Below are 17256 nucleotides of genomic sequence, written 5' to 3' on the forward strand. Positions count from 1 at the left end.
CATGGGGGAGATGTGGATATGGTTCTTAGCTCCTGGTTTGAACTTAGCCCAATACTGACTATTGTGTCAACTTTGAGAGTGAACAACTGGTCTCCCATTTGGATGCGGGGACTCCAGTTGAAGAACCTCTTACTTTCCCAGATGCTTAAGCAGGGAGCTGGATCAGAAGTTGACGACCCATGATTTCATGAAAATCTGGTGTTGCAGGTTGCTTAACTTGCTGTGCCACGCTGGCCCCTCAAACAAATCTTTAAAACAAAAAACACCTAATGTGTACAGTGTGCTAAACACTCTGTGCCAAACTTTATACTCAGTGTCATTGTTAATGACACCAAGCCTGCGTTATGCACTACTGGACAGTTTTGTCAGAGATGAGTAAAAGGACGTTAGCAGGGGTTAAGTCATTGCCTCCAAGTCACCAGCTGGAAAGGGGCAGGTAGGATTTGAATCCTGACATTGGGATGGTCAAGCCCAGGTCTCTTAGTGAGACCCTGGCCAGATGGTGGGCTCCATTCCTGTAGTGACCTCCCAAGGGCCCATACTCTTAGGAGCTTAAGTACTTCTGGATGTAATATGTTTACACAAGTTGGGGTTGGCCTGAGAGATACGAAGCATCCTTTCCTAGTGACTGCCTCTGTCTGGGACACACCTGCAAGAATCTAAGCCCAAGGGAAAAAGGCCAAACTGTTGGTGTAGAGACCTGAAGCAGGAAGTTGGGACCAGAGGATTGTGGTCAGGGGAATCTGTGTGGCCTGAGGCACTGAGCTCACCCACACAGGCTGGGCCCTTGATTGTGTGCTTCTGACCCGGGTACTGGGTTGCTGCTGCTCACTGTTGTACTGCACTTTTGCTTCAGCCCCATCTGTGGCATCTTAGCAGCTGGACCAGCACCCTGTGCCCCTTTTCATACTTACTGCTGCACTCCCAGTACCTAGAATGTCTTGGGGAGTGCAGGCCCTAAATCTGTCATAAAGGGATGGTCCTGGTCAGGTGGCATGTCTTGCTGGGTCTGAATCACAGGGGGGTGACCTTCCTTTCTAGCTTCAAGGCAGCAAGGGTGCAATGACTGAGCAGAGGCAGGGATGTTTCTCATCTGAGGAGTTGGACACCAACTACCTTGCTTCATCCATCACCTACAAGGATGACTCTTAGTTTCACCTATGGCCAGATTTTCCTTTTCTGAATTTCGGCAGAAAAGCAACAGTGATCTGCCAAAACACAGCAAAAACTCAAGGAAAGTAATCACTGCTCAGTGGTAGGCTCAATCAGATGTGAATCAGTACACACCTTGAAACTGGGACCCAGTACCATGACGTAGCTGACAGAGTGTCTCCAGAGTGGGACCCCAACCCCAAAGGGCCAGGCAACGCAAGGGTTTAACCATGTTCTTAGATTTAATCCCTTTCACACAAAGGACGTTAAAAACACAGAAGAATGGACAGACTGCTGAGCAAACATGGAACTGTTTGAAGAGGAGACCAAAGTCAAATGTTATTCTTTCCAATAGGTGAGGAGAGTAGCTGCTAAGTCTTCAAGGGCTGACACTGTGGCATAGCAAATTAAGTTTCTACCTGCAACACCTCATCCCATATGGGTGTTCAAGTTCCAGGTGCTCCACTTCTGATCCAGCTCAGTTGGGGATCCTGGGAAGGCAGCATATGTTCCAAGAATTTGGGCCCTGCACTTGCACTGGAGACCTGGAGAAGGCATTGGGCTCCTGGCTGTGGCCTGGCCTAGCAAATGGAAGTTTCTCTTTCCTAATTCTGCCTTCCAAATAAAACAAAAATCTTAAGTTTGGTTTTCTACTAGGCTCTTAAGACAGCACTGCTAGGCCAGAGGTATGGAGAATTTCAACACCCAGAATGGGATATGATGGGGACACGGATTGGGCCACTGACCATGGTCATGCCAGGACACATGGCTGCACCCCCAGGAGATGTGCTCCTTTATGTAAATGCCTATCCCAAGGTCAGCCTTGTTCTAGAATGCCACATATGGATGTGTACTCATCAATCACAATCATCTCACACAATGATTTGTCCAAGTAGGGGGTGGCTGCTGGCAGCACTGTCTTTCTCACTCCCGTAGGGCTCTTCTCCCTCTCCGGGGGTCCACACAGCACAGCAGGGGCACTTGGCAGAGTTCTTCAGTGGAAACACTGAATCAGCAGTTGTTCTTTGTCATGAACCCAGCTAGCACAGTGCCAAGATTCAGGGGGCCAAACATCAAGGACCATGGCGTTTTTCACATGATGGAGGCACCAAGAGAAATATGTGGGCCAGCCTGAGTGAACAGGGAGGACACAGCACCCAGCCATGCATCTTTACATGTGCCTTCATGGAGCAATGGTTGAGGGTGGCTCAGAACCCCAGAGCATGGGACAGAAGGCTCTCATTCTACCAGCCACCGGGAAGCTCAGTGACATTAATAAACTCAGGAACATCCAAAGAACTGAGTCCATAAAACACCACTCAAGTTCATATGCCTCTTTTTTTAAATTTTTTTTTTTTTTTACTGTACCCATCTCTTTAATCAGCCAAACCAAACGCCTTGCTTCCGCAGTAAGCTTCTCTTCAGTGTGGGCTGCTGCTTCTTCTGGGTCAACCGTGATATTTCAAAAGAACCTTCCCAACTGCACAGGGCCAGACAAGAGGGTCACACTTTCGGCTAGGTGGCTATGGCTGGGAACCAGGAAGGGCCAGAAGGGGTGCTAGTGCTGGGAAAGGAGGTTGTTCTTTCAAAGGAGGGTGCCATGGCCCTCTGCAGTCCTTTCCCTGGCCCTGGTCCAATTCCAGGGAGCGAGTCCAGGACAAAGAGCACACTGTCTCTGGAAGACAAGCTGCTTACGTTTCTTCCCTCCATTGCACAAAAGCCCCTCCAAAGCCTTAACCCTGCAGGAGCACTGCAGTCAGGGGCAGACGCCTGAGAAGGCGGTGAACATGTCTTCCAGGAGTTCCTGCTGCTCTCCCAGCCTCAGTGGTAGACATCTGTTGTCATGGGAGGTGAACACTGCCCAAGGAGCCTGCTGTGGTTGATCAGTGTGTGACCCCAACTCGAGCGGATGCCCAGCCCTGTGACTCAGTGACCCTCTGACTCTTGTTTGCCTAGACTTGGGGTAGCCTTTCCTACAAGCTCTGGGCCACTGCACCCAAAATGCACACAGTGTGGATGGCAGTGAAAGGCATTGCAGTGGCCTTGACCGATCTTCCCTCAAGGCTCCAAACCATCTCATCCCCACCTCAGCAGGACACAACCTCAGAAGAGCCCTCTGTGGTCAGAAAGCATGGTCTGGTTTGTCGCAAGGATCAGAGGTAGAGGAACACAGCAGGGGAGTTGGAGGCATCCATGTTTCAGTGCAGCCCAGGACTCCGTACAGGCTCAGCTTGGTTATGAATTCTAGATGGTTCAATCTGCTTGATCAGTTTTTCCCCTGGAGCTTCTGTTTTGGGTTTCTCAGTTTCTGTAGCTTCTTGGTTTCAAAAGTAATTCTAACTCCTTCCAATGGAACAAAAAACCAACAGTAACAGTGTTTCCAGGAGCATGTCATGTAGTGAAAGTCCAGGAAATGAACGACTAAGAATGTACCTTGGGCTGTGTGGGACTCAGATCTGGCTCGTGGTCAGGCATGAAGACTCCATTGGGAGTTGATGGATGGATATGCAGTGACGCCCACCTGGGGTCTCCTTCCGGTTTAGGGAGGTGAGGTGGGAAGGTAGAGCAGAGACATCTCTAGTGAGTTTCAAATAAAACCCTCAGTTCCCCCAAGCAGTGTGGGGTAGGCAGGTGCACCGGTGTGAGCTGTTGCGCATCAGAAGAGCTGCTGTTGGGGATGCAGGAACCTTTTCTCAGCTCTGGCACAGACGGGGGCACCAGGGCCTCTATCCCAGGGGACATAGAGCTCTCCAAGGCAGCTGCAGACAGGGCAAGGTGCTGAGGCTGCAAATGGGACTATGTGACAAGGGGGATGTGGAATTCATTTGTGTCGAAGATCAAAGGCCTCTTGGGAGGGTTTGGGTCCCTGTTGGCCTTGTGGAGCAGCTTGAAGAGGCCTGTGCCAATGTTCATCGGGATTCCCATGATGATGCACTCGGACACCCCTGCAACAAGTAGAATGGAGATCAGAGAGCTCAATACACAGGATCCATTCGTGAGGCGGAAATCACTAATTTGGGCACCAGGAAACTGAGGTTTAGCTCTCAGTCCCACTCTTTCAACTTGCTGAATGCAGGCAAGTTACTTCTTGTCCTGCTTGCAAGTGGCCATGCTCCTGGACCTTTGGGGAGGGCATCTGCTCCCAGCCCAGCAACCAGCTGGAGATGAGGTGAGCCCAGCTATCTCATCTCCCATCTGTGGGTCTGCGTTCAAGTACACTCAACTCAGATAATAAAACACTGAATAAAGCTGACCCCAGACTCCTTAGAAGAAGGGCAAGCGATGGCGGCATAGTAGCAAGCAGATAACACTGCCCTAGGAAACGACAAAGACAGCTGCCAGCTGTGGCTAGGGGAAGGGCTGGGCCAGGCGTAAGAGCTCCCGAGCAGAGCAGTGGGGACTCACAGCCCTAATGAGAAACACTCAGCAACCAGGGTTCCTGTGGAGTTACAGGAGGGGGTAGTGCGGATTCTTTCTCCAAGCTGTTTCAGCTCTAATAAGACACAAATGTTGGCCATGAGGCTCTGGCTTCTACGTGCCGGGCTACGTGCTATCGTGGAAGCAGAGAGGCAAATAATCACACTGAAACTGTGCACAGAGCAAAGGCTGGCATGGGTTACAGTGTGCAAAAGGATCAGGAGGAGGGGAACAGGTGGAAGTTGGTGCGGGGCGATGCTGGGCCCCCAGGGGAGCAGGGCTGAGAGGCAGCAGAGGCCCAGCTTCCTGGGGTTGGGGTGCTGGCACTTCCTCCTCCAGGTCAGGCCTACTTGCTCCTCCTTTTGTCTTGGTTTGGGCTTCTTCTGTTGTCCAGTACACTTCCCTCTTGCCCACCCAAACCTTGGCTGTTTTGTCCTTTTCCTCCTTAGCTCCTCATGTCATTTCTCTTTCCTTCTATCTCTAGTCTGCACTCCTTTTGAGAGAATTCATCTGAAGAACACAACAACGGGTATGTGCTCTGGCGGTGAGCTCGTCTGATCACTGCAGTTTCCAAACCCATAGCTGTATATATATATGTATATATGTATATATGTGTGTGTGTGTGTGTGTGTGTTTGTGTGTGCAGGGGGCAATGACAATGAGGTGGTATAGTAGATTAATCTTCTACCTGCCACGCTGTACCAGCTGCTGCAATTCTTCCAGCTCCCTGTTAATGGCCTGGAAAATCATCAGAAAATGGCCTAAGGCCTTGGGCCCTGGCACCCACATGGGAAACCAGGATGAAGTTTCTGGTTCCTGGCTTTGACCTAGTTCAGCCTCGTCCATCGTGGCCATTTGGGGAGTAACCAGCAAATGGAAGATTTCTGTCCCCATCTCTTGGTAACTACTTCCCAAAGAAATTAAAAGCAAACAAGAAAACAAAGCTCCCAAAAACCGGAAGCCCAGGCATACAGCTGTGTCTCAGGCATCCCTGGCATGGTCCCTGGTGTAAGGAAAGCTTCTGACGCCACTCCCAGACACGGCAAACCCACCACACACGGAGTCCTTCTGCCCGAAGTAGGCGGCATCGAAGAGATGGTCAGCTGTCTTCTCGAAGGAAGCCAGCATCAGCACACTCTCCTTCATCTTGGCCAGGCCAAAGCGGGTGATGCCCAGGACCTCGCCCTGCACCAGGAGACAGACAATCAGAGGGGCACCCGGGCCGCTCAAGGGAGCACAACTGAAGGCCTGTGCGGCCCCTCTACAGAACAAACCCAGACCAGCTAAGCGGCAGCTCAGGCAGCAGAGACAGGCCTCAAAGGAACCTCATGGCTGTGAGTCCACCCCCTGGGGCCCCGTGGGGAGCAGCTACTGGCACAGAGCCTCTCACCCCTGCCTACAAGTGGTCGCAGCAGAGACCTAGGCGGCTCACTTCAGGAAACGGGACTGCTTCTCAAGGTGCTTAGTAGGGCTCAAAGCACTAAAAGTGGAGATAATAAAGGCCGGCCAAGAATACTGTGCCATCTTTACAAAAGTGTGTTCATCTTCACTGCAAGATAAGGCAAATAATCAGTGTTATAAACCACATGCACCTACAGAGAAGTGGTGTGCATATCTACAGCTAGACTAGAAAGGTAGATTTGAAATGACAGTCCTTCCCTCCCCGGGAGGGGCCAAGTGGCCAGCCACCAGCTGCTGTCTGAATGCCAGTTAAGGCAGAATGTTAAAGCCTGCGGTTCCAGGGCGCTGTGAGAGGGAAAGCAATTTTTGGACAAAAACAGAGAGAAAAGTATCTGGGCAACCTCAGCACTGAAGCCCAGCCTCCCGCCTGAGATCCTGTGAATTCAGAGAAGGACAAGAGACTCTGCCCTTGTGCTCCTCACCTCCCCTTGTGGCTGAGCATACCACGATGCTGTCATTTGGTGGGGATTTGAACAGGACACCTGGCCTGCCCACCCATGTCTATTTTCTGGGTTGCAGTGATGTCTTGTTAACCACCCAGGAGGCCTTGCCCACATACCTTGTAGGTCATCAGGTCAGACAGCAGCATCACATGCCTCCTGTCGATGCTCATGCCATGGTTGACCATCGTATACTGGATTTCGTTGATGATGGTGGTCCGGGCTGCCTCGATGCCCAGAGTCTTCTCCACCTGTGCAAAACTAGGGATCAATGGAAGTGGAGACTTCCAGGAGACTACAGCCACTGGGTGTCCACTTCCCTCCTCTGCCCTGTGGGTTCAAGGCACACCTGCACTGTTTTTTAGAAGTGGACTGTAAGCCATTCTTCTTGGTTGACCCAGAGAAACAGAGGATCAGAAAAGTGTGTTGGGAATGAGCTGGGGGTTAGCTGGTGGCTTAAGAGAGCCAGGTGGACTCTGAGTGGACGAAGGGTGGGCAGTACCTCATAGGTGTTGTTGGAGGTGGTTTGGGTGCCTCGCACACCGTGGGTGGCCATGACTGCCCGCAGGTTATCGCCTTCCACCAGGAGTTTGTACTTTTCCTTCCCGCTCTGCTCATCAATGTGGATGACAGCTCTGGACACTTCTGGGATGCCCTGCACCACCACCTGAATCCAGAGACACGGTGGGCTCCAGACACTGCAACATCCACGGCCCACCACCCTCAAAATCACAGCAGCTCTATGGGTTGGTTAGTGGAGGTCTTGGGGCTGTGGCGTGGCCTTCTCACTCCAGGACCAGGTGGGCCAGGGCCAGGAAGAAAAGCAAAAGATGCTGTCCCTAGGCTGGGTGGTGACAATGTCCCTGGGGCTCCATTGCTGGGTGTCCCTATTCCAGGTAAATGCTGGCTCTCTGCTGGGGATGACACCTGCCTCACCTTGGGGAGATCCTCCTTGAGGAACTGTAGCACGTAGTACATGGAGCTTTTGCTGTTCTCTCTGGGGGTGACACACACCACGGCCTCGCCATGAACAGCCACATCACCCGGCTTCACACGCAGCTTGGATGTGCAGATAGAGTAGCGTACAGTCTCAGCATTCACCTGCATGGCAGTCAGGGGCTGTTATGGAGCTTTCCATACTACACACATACCTGCTTACAAACTGTGTACCTCTGTGCTTTATGCATCCAAAGCCAAAGGGTTGCTTTACCCTCCTCCCTACCCAGAACCAACATTTGCTCCACTAAGAATTCATGCTCGATTTGGGACAGCACAAGGACTGCACCAGGCGTTGGTGAACCAGCTACTCAACTTCCATCACCACAGCTGCCCGTGTGTCACACGCCCAGGTGCCACCCAGCTCGTGTGGTGAAACAGCTGAACACATGCTGCCATAGTCCCTCACACTGCAGAGAGGCCTGCCAGGCTTCAGAGTCAACAATTACAAGGGTGACACATGAACTTGGTAGGAGGAACTGGGATGCAGGACCGTGTTTTAAAGGCAAAGGCAGTTCTCGCTCCCTGAGGGCAAGAAGAAGGTGCCAGGAAGTGGCTTAGTTTCCAAGATGTTCCTTGTCACAGTCTGAAAGGCTGGTCATCTTTCAACTTCAACTATCCATAAACACCAGTCTAACAAGTTGAGTTAATCTCCCCATCAAAACCCATTTGCTGAACGAAGCAAAGGGCAGGGGGAGTCAGCTACGGATTGGGACACTGGCATTCCACACCAGGGTGCCACCTGATATTCGGTTTCAGAACCTCAACTTCCAATTCATTCTTTTGCTAACACATCCTGGGAGGCAGCAGGCAATGGCTCAAGTGCTCAGGCCCCTGCAATCCAAACGAGGTACACAAATGGAGTTAGTTGGAGGCTCCTGATTTTGGCCTGGCCAGTGCTGGCTGTTCTGGGCATTTGCAAAGTGAACCAGCAGATGGAAGAGTTCTCTCTGTAGGCTACTCTGCTTTTCAAGTGAATAAAAAAAGCACCTTAAAAAATAATATTTTACAGAAACAATCAACTATTGCGCTGGGAACCCACAGGTGAGTAAGACACTGTTAGCCTGAGGTCCTTTCAGACACTGGGGAAGGTGGATAAGGTGATGTGTTATCACAATGCATGCCACAAGACTTCGAGTGAGGTCCTGTGTGTCTAGACGGCCTGTGTCAAGGGCAGCCTTTAAGAAAACAATTTTGAGTTAGTTTATTTGAAAGATAGAGCTCTCGGCCATCTTGCATCTGTTTCATTTTCTAGATGCCCACAATGGCCCCAGGGGCCATGAACTCCAGCTGGGTCTCCCACATGTGTGTCAGGAACCCAATGACCTGAGCCATCATCGCTGCCTGCACTGGTCTCCACTAGCAGGAAGCTGCAGGAGGAGTGCAGCTGGATACAGAACTCAGGAACTCTGATGAGGGACATGCACGTCTTTACCAGTAAGTCAAATGTCCAGCCCAGGGCAGGTGTAGCAAGAGGGAATGTGAAGGCACAGGCACAGCAGAATCCCAACAGACCTGCCAGAATCCCCTGAGGCACGCCCCTGGTCTCACCCATCCATTGCCTTGGGCTATCAGCACCTATCTTGGGATTAACAGGACACTTTCCTACACATCTAAATATGTGACTCACTTCCAGTCTGAGAAGCCTGATCCTCTCCAGGGAGAGCTTGACCAGAATGAAGCAGTCATCAGGAAGAAATACTTCTTCGATGTACTCTGAAATCTGTAGCAGCAAAACATTAGCGTGTTAATCACTCCTTTCCTTTTCCCAAGAGCAGAAGACCTCCCACCTTTGTACACTTTTTTTTTTAGGTGCTGGCATAGTGTGGCCCCGACTGCCAGGTTCATCCACTGTGTCTGGTCTTAACACCTGTTCCACCACTGCTGACCCAGTTTTCTGGTTTCTAAGACGGTGTCTCACCTCCCCCAAGAGGGTTTTCTCGATTCTCCCTTTCACGAGGCGAGCGTAGTCCGCATCGTCATCCTTGTCTAGCTGCGCTGTGATAATTGGAGTGCTGCAGGAAGCAAGGGAGGAATGGTTACAGTACTTGCAGTGCACCTGCTTGCAACGTCGAGTCCTATCTGCAGTTAATTGCACGTTCACTGTGTGTTGGCTGTGCTAAGTGATGAAGGGCTTTGCACAAGATCTCGTTTTAGATGTATTATTTTGGGAGCTCCCCAAGCAGTTCCCGCCACCAGTGAATAAAAAGGCAAGCAGAGTATTGTTTCTTACAGTGATCCTACCGCTCTGTCTCTGGTCCTCATCAGCAGTTGCCTTAGTTCTGCTCCATGAGGGCACTTGACCCCTCACGTCCCACAGCTATGTCCACCCCTCTCCAACCACACTGCTGGCTCCTCCCCCCCACAAGCCATCTGGACCTGTGTCCTCAACACACATTCCTGCGCCTGACCCAGACAGCCCAGGGAGGCAGGCAGTGCTCCCAACTTCCCGTACAGCCACAGCGATGTTCGTAACAAGTGCAGCAATCTTGATTAATATCTTGCATTGTCATTTTTGGAGTCAGATCACACACAAGAGTTTTCTCATCAGAGACACTGTAATGTGTTTTAATTACTTGTAGCCTGAGATCACCTACAAACCCTAACATGAAACTACTGGGGACCAATGACATTAAAAAGATGAAATCTACTGACACATGTTTCCAATTTTTCTAGTTATTTTTCACATCTATCATCTGATTTGTGGCCATAAAAAGCCACTGTTTTCATTTTGGTATCCACCTTCAACTTATGTTTTTGAGTAACATTACAAAAACTCCAAATGTGATGAACACATCAAGCATGCTTATCAGAGTGTGAGACACTGTCCCATGTATGCATGTGACCATGTGACACAAGGATCACATGGCTCAACTGGCTAATCCTCCACCTTCAAGTGCCAGTATCCCATATGGGTGCCAGTTCGTGTCTTGGCTGCTCCACTTCCTTGGGACCCTGTACCCACATGACACCCAGAAGAAGCTTCTGGCTCCTGGCTTTGGATTGGCTCAGCTCTGGCCATTTGCGGAGTGAACTAGCAGATGGAAGATCTATCAATCTGCCTGTCTGATGAAAACAAACCTTAAAAAAAAAAAAAAAAAAAAAAAAAAGACGACCACTAAAGTTTCTCAGGGGACAGGACAGACACGCAGGCACATGAGAGACCCGGGCACCTGATGGCTTTGGAGGCATTGATGATCTCTTTGATACGGGGGACGCCCAGGGTGATGTTCATGGAGGCCACGCCCGCAAAGTGGAAAGTCTTCAGCGTCATCTGGGTGCCCGGTTCGCCAATGCTCTGGGCACAAAGTGCACCCACAGCAGACCCCGGCTCCATCTGTGCTCTAGAGAAAAGAGGAATGAAGAAGAATGCAGCATGACAGAGATGAGACCATTAGGTTCCTGGGCGGGACTCGTGGTGACCCTCTCTTAACAGACACCACTAGGGTCAGGATGGAATGGGCAACGGGTGAGGCTGTGTTTTTGACCGAGCAGGAGTCTGGCACTGACCAGGAACAGGCACAGGTGGGGACTGACAGTGTGGCTAAACCCCATGTGGCCACTCGTGCTTAGCATGCTGTGCATGGGCCTGGTACCTATGTTCTGGAAAAGACCTCAGGTCTAATACTAGCAGCCACTAAGTGATGATGGGATAACGGTAGAGTTGACACGGATACCCAGCAGTCCCAGTAAGTAGCTCCCCTACCTCATGTACTTGTCCCGACAGGTGTCCAGAAACTTCTCTATTTGGGTGGGGGTGATGCGATCCAACTGGTACAGCACGCGGGGCTGGAAGAACAATGCCAAGTGCAGAGTTAGGACTGGAAACATCTGCAAATACCTTGGGGCCTTGACATGCCTGGGAAGGCTCTCACCTCGGTCGTGCCATTATCATTGATGCCGTATTTATCTCTGGTTTTCTTGATCCTCTCAGAAACCCCATTAATGAATTTCTTGATTTCCTGAAAGATGACACAGTTATCAGGTATGTCTCTTAGAGATTCATGTCACACAGCTCAGCCACTAAACCTGAGCAATTCATAAGTTTTTGCTATCTGGGAGACAGCTAGATATGCACAGGCATACTTGGCTTTATTGCACCGAACAGAAAAGTCAAGGTTTCGGCGGCTTTCAGAGGCTGAGTCTGCCTACGTCATTCTGCACCAGCAGGAGTTTACTCTGGTCTCTATCAGCTTGGGTAATCTCTGCACTCTTCAGGCATTTTCATTCAGTCTGTTATGGTGGAGTGTGACCAGTGATCTGACACCACCACATTTTAGGGCACCACAAGCCACACCCACTTAGGTGGTGAACTCAAGTCATCAACGTTGCGTATGTTCTGACGTCCCACCAGCTGCTCCCCCATTTCTCTTCCTCTCCTGAGTCCCCCCCCCACTGCCTGAGGCACAGTACTGAAATCTGGCCAATTAACAGCTCCGCACTGTTCCAGTGAAAGGAAGAGCTGCACACCTTGTCAGTTTTAAGCAGAAGCTAGAAATGATCACACCAAGTAAGGCAAATACACTGAAGGCACACACAGGGCAAAAGTTAGGCCTCATGTACCCAACAGATGAGCTGTGAATGTGAAGGAAAGTTCTGGAATGAAATGTGTTCACCTCACTGAGACAAACAAGCCACAACAGCTCCTGTAGGAAAGCCTAATCTAGAGTAAGACCCTACTTCCCTTCACCTCTGTGAGGGTCAAGAGAAGCAAGCTCTGACTCCAGAAGGTCAAGGACAGTCACCTGTCCACAACATACTGGTGCAAGCTGAGGCAGCGAGGGCTGAGGCAGGGTGGCAGGCCAGATGGCCTCAGCTTGAGGATGCTGCCATCCTAGAGCTATCAACACCTCCAGGCTCCAATGACAGCCTAGGGTGGCAGTTGGTGACGTTAAGCTGAAGCTGAGGCCGATTTACCACTCTGAAAGTCCTGGGGCCGTTAAGGATCTGCTCTGGATCCGTTAAGGATCCATCAAACAAGACCTGAATGACAGCATGTACTTACAATAGGGCTTAGTGAGGATTCTAAGGCTACTGCTGAGATCTACTATCCAAAAAGTTTCCTTTGAAAACACGACACCTAAGAGCTGTGACAAACAAGCATGAGGCTGAGGTGGCTAACACTGCAGCCATTCTGCAGCCCAGGGATCAAGGAGCGGATGTGACTGTCAAGTGTCATCTTATTTCTTTAAAAAAAGATTTATTTATTCTTATTGTAAAGTCAGATACACAGAGTCTGTGGAGAGACAGAGAGGAAGATCTTCCGTCCAATGATTCGCTCCCCAAGTGGCCTTGACAGCTGGAGGTGTGCCAATCCGAACCCAGGAGCCCAGAGACTCTTCCAGGTTTCCCATGCAGGTACAGGGTCTGAAGGCCTTGAACTTCCTTAACCCCTTTCCCAGGCCACAGTCAGGGAGCTGGATGGGGGGCAGGGCTGCCAGGGCCTGAACTGGCCCCCATATGGTATCCTGGCGTGTGCAATGCGAGAGCTTTGGCTGCTAGGCTACCGTGCTGGGCCCCAAGGGTCATTATTTTAAAAATGCATTTTGTGGGGCTGGTGGTATGGAATGTTGGTAATGACATTGCCGGTAATGCCAACATCCCATTTAGGTGCTAGTTCCCAGCTGCTCTAGTTCTGATCCAGTTTCCTGCTTCCAGACTAGGAAAAACAGAGGGAGATAAGCCTAGCGCTTGGACTCCTATCACCCGTGTGGGAGGCCTGGAAGAAACTCCAGGCTCCTGGTGTAGCCTGCCCTAGCCCTGGACATTGAGCCCATCTGGGCAGTGAACCAGCAGATGGAAGATCTCTCTCTTCTGTCTCCCCCTTTCTGCAACTTTCAAATAAACAAACTGATCTTAAAAAAAAAAAAATTTCATAGGCCATAGCTGCCAGTTAGTAATTCTTTTTTTTTTTTTAAAGATTTATTTATTTTTTATTACAAAGTCAGATATACAGAGAGGAGGAGAGACAGAGAGGAAGATCTTCCGTCCAATGCTTCACTCCCCAAGTGAGCTGCAACGGGCTGGTGCGTGCCGATCCGAAGCCGGGAGCAACCTTCTCCGGGTCTCCCACACAGGTGCAGGGTCCCAAAGCTTTGGGCCGTCCTCGACTGCTTTCCCAGGCCACAAGCAGGGAGCTGGATGGGAAGTGGAGCCGCGGGGATTAGAACCGGCGCTTATATAGGATCCCGGGGCATTCAAGGCGAGGATTCTAGCTGCTAGGCCACGCTGCCGGGCCCAAGTCTTAAGTTCTTAATGGCATCTAGAGAATTGTGAATTCTGTCAAGTTTCTGATTTACCTGACCCAGATGCATCTCAAGAATTACTAACTGGTGGGTCCGGTGGCGTGGCCTAGCGGCTGAAGTCCTCGCCTCGAACGCGCCGGGATCCCATACGGGTGCCAGTTCTAGTCCCAGCGGCTCCACTTCCCATCCAGCTCCCTGCTTGTGGCCTGGGAAAGCAGTCGAGGACGGCCCAAAGCCTTGGGACCCTGCACCCGCTTGGGAGACCCAGAAGAGGTTCTTGGTTCCCGGATCGGCACAGCACCGGCCGTTGCGCTCACTTGGGGAGTGAAACATCGGACGGAAGATCTTCCTCTCTGTCTCTCCTCCTCTCTGTATATCTGACTTTGTAATAAAATAAATCTAAAAAAAAAAAAAAAAGAAAAAAAAGAACTTATGACTCTCAGAAGCTCAAAATATCAACATTATCAGTGTCGGAATTAAGATGGCGGAATAGGGTAAGGACACGTTTAAACGGACGGAAAAACATTTAATCAGAATGACGTGGAGAGGACATATTTCAGGAAACAGGAAAGGACAGAACAACAGCAGAGGGGTACCTGGAGACTGACAGTCACAGCAAAGCAGCAGACACAACGGTGTGGTGTTGCAGTGATTGATACTCCAGCAGCATTCAGCTAACGGCAATCTGAACTCTACCGGCAGCCGGAACTCCACCAGCAACCAGGTGGGAAGGGACTTTCACTGCGAGTTTGGGAGGTGAACCCAGACAAAGAAGTGTCTGTCCTGCTGGGCTGTTTGATTTGACCAGGAGCAGAGACAGAGCAGCAGATCCCAGGCGGGCAGTGCGAGAACAGGGTGGATTTCACAGCCCAGTCAGCCCCCTAGAGCCGAACTGGCCACCATTTTGCGTAAGGAGGCAAAGGCAAGGGAAAGGACTAAGCATATGCTGAGCTGGGAGTGAACTCATTTCTGACTCTGTGAACTGCATCAACATGGCATTCTACAGGTTCCACCTAAGATAGCTCTGAGTAGCCCTCAGATCTGACGGCCAGCAGATCAAGAACTGAAGTAGTGGTACGTCAGGCGCCATTTTGCACACTGTGGCAATAGTTTTAGGACTGCAAGGGACAACAGTGAACTGTGCATGTGCTGAGCTCGTGAGAACTCACTGAGTCCCGGGGATTGCACTGGTCCCGCAGGAAAATAATACTGACTGTGGCATCGTACGGGTCAAAATAGGTTCGTGTGGCACCCAGACCTAATGTCCAACAGGTTTCAACCAGATCAGCGCCACCAACAACCTAATTATATAGGATGCCTAGTGTCTCTCTAATCCTGGGACCTACTCCAACCGGAAGTGGGAGAAAGGTTGCAGAGACAATGGTGCAGCCTCAGCACTGTATCACAGGAGGTGGAGAGTGGTGAGGCAGGAGCTGGGGCTGTGGAGACCACGGTAGAAATCTGACATAAGAACCCAGACCTGGAACTCGTTGGAGGTTGTGGCAAAAGTGGCTGTAACCTGGGCCCGGCAGCGTGGCCTAGCGGCTAAAGTCCTCCCCTTGAAAGCCCCGGGATCCCATATGGGCGCCGGTTCTAATCCCGGCAGCTCCACTTCCCTCCAGCTCCCTGCTTGTGGCCTGGGAAAGCAGTTGAGGACGGCCCAATGCATTGAGACCCTGCACCCGCGTGGGAGACCCGGAAGAGGTTCCAGGTTCCCAGCATCGGATCGGCGTGTACCAGCCCGTTGCGGCTCACTTGGGGAGTGAAACATCGGACGGAAGATCTTTCTCTCTGTCTCTCCTCCTCTGAGTATATCTGGCTGTAATAAAAATAAATAAATCTTTAAAAAAAAAAAGTGGCTGTAACCAAAAAGTTGTGTACCAACTGCAATAAGTAAAATCAAACTGTAGACCTGTGGGTGACACAGCTTAGAAACCTGCCCCAAGGAGAAGACTCTGCTAACCAGAAGTACAATGATCAAAAGAAGAGACAAAGGCACAATGAATATTGCTGAAAACTCCCCTGCAAAGGAGCAAAACCCTATGCCAACCCGAGTTAACTGAGGAAGACATCGAGAAAATGGGGGACACAGAATCCGTAAGACTCATTTTAAAGCTTCTGATCAAAAATGAGAAGCTCATGCAAGAATTTAAGGAAGCAATAAAGCAAATCAAGGCTGATATATCAGAAATTAAGAACACAGTAGAGCAAATTAAAAGTACAATGGAGAGTCTCCAAAATAGAATGAAGCAAGCAGAAGAAAGAATCTCAGAATTGGAAGATATTTCCTGTCATCAGGGGGAAGCAAACAAAAAGCTGGAAGCACAGCTGGATCAGGCCAAAAAGCATTCAAGCATTGAAAGACACTATTAAGAGGCCAAATATAAGAGTTATGGGAGTCCCAGAAGGTGCAGAAAGAGAAGCTGAGTTTGCAAATGTATTTAATGAAATAATAAAGGAAAAATTCCCTAATCTGGAGAAAGAATTTGGAAACAAGATCCAGGAGAGGCACAGAACTCCCACCAGGCTTGATCAAAAGCGATCTTCACCAAGACACATGATCATCAAGCTCTCTTCAATTGAACATAAGGAAAAAATCCTTAAATGTGCACGTGAAAAAAATCAATTGACATATAAAGGAATGCCAATTAAACTCACAGGAGATCTCTCACAGGAAACTCTACAGGCAAGAAGAGAATAGAGTGACATATTCTAGATTCTAAAAGAAAAAAAATGTCAGCCTAGGATAACATATCCAGCAAAGCTTTCTTTTGTCTTTGAAAATGAAATAAAATTCTTCCACAGTCAAGTTAAAAGAATTTGCCTCTTCCAAACCTGCCCTACAAATGATACGTCAAGATGTTCTCTTGACAGACAAGAGGAATAGCACCTACCAAAACCAAAGGCAAATGGGAAGAACATCCCAGTAAAATGACAACAGAAGACTAAACCAATGAACAAGCCATTTCTAAAATGACAGGACCAAATACCACCCATTCATATTAAACTCAGAATGTAAATGGCTTAAGCTCAATCAAACGTCATAGATTAGTAGACTAGATTGAAAAACAAAACTCATCTGTTTATTGTCTGGAGGAGACACACTTCAACTAAGATCAGCGGAAACTATATTGCATGGGTTTTGTTGTTTTCTGTTGGTTTCATCCGTTCAAAACACTTTCTTCTGAATAAATCATTCAATGACTTGTAGATCATACAGTAGCATCATTTTCTTCAAGAAGGTTCTTGATTTTCATTTCTTCAGCTACACGTTAGTCATTTAATAGCATGTTATTTAACTTCATGGTGTTAATGTTGATTTTGTTTTGGGGCTCTTCATTTAAGGGGATGTATAGTAGCTGTGTAATGGAGTCTGTCATATCTAGTAACATGTCATTTAACTTCATGGCATTGTAAATTTCTATTTTTCTTTCTACTGTTGATTTTGTATTATGACTTTTCATTTAAGGGGATGTACAGTAGCTGTGAAATGCAGCTCTGTAACTCTTTCAAACAAATAATAGTTTTTAAAAATTTAAATAAAA

The 17256-nt window shown here is 49.4% G+C and overlaps 1 protein-coding gene across 2 annotated transcripts in view; it reads right to left on the reverse strand.

Annotated features, from left to right (window-relative positions):
* Nucleotides 1-3271: 3271 nt before the first annotated feature.
* The window catches only part of POLR3A (RNA polymerase III subunit A), a 44345-nt gene continuing 30360 nt past the window's right edge, over nucleotides 3272-17256 (reverse strand). For both annotated transcript variants that reach the window (XM_004583518.4, XM_058671679.1), the window contains exons 22-31: nucleotides 11342-11428; nucleotides 11173-11255; nucleotides 10640-10810; nucleotides 9388-9481; nucleotides 9097-9189; nucleotides 7407-7571; nucleotides 6973-7137; nucleotides 6590-6721; nucleotides 5622-5754; nucleotides 3272-4097 (exon numbers count right to left, since the gene is read on the reverse strand). In XM_004583518.4, the coding sequence (XP_004583575.2) occupies nucleotides 3949-4097; nucleotides 5622-5754; nucleotides 6590-6721; nucleotides 6973-7137; nucleotides 7407-7571; nucleotides 9097-9189; nucleotides 9388-9481; nucleotides 10640-10810; nucleotides 11173-11255; nucleotides 11342-11428 (1272 nt within the window). In that variant the 3' untranslated portion in view covers nucleotides 3272-3948. The remainder of the gene's footprint in view (nucleotides 4098-5621; nucleotides 5755-6589; nucleotides 6722-6972; nucleotides 7138-7406; nucleotides 7572-9096; nucleotides 9190-9387; nucleotides 9482-10639; nucleotides 10811-11172; nucleotides 11256-11341; nucleotides 11429-17256) is intronic.

The sequence above is a fragment of the Ochotona princeps genome, chromosome 13 (assembly GCF_030435755.1).
Source record: "Ochotona princeps isolate mOchPri1 chromosome 13, mOchPri1.hap1, whole genome shotgun sequence".
Classification (NCBI taxonomy): Eukaryota; Metazoa; Chordata; class Mammalia; order Lagomorpha; family Ochotonidae; genus Ochotona; species Ochotona princeps.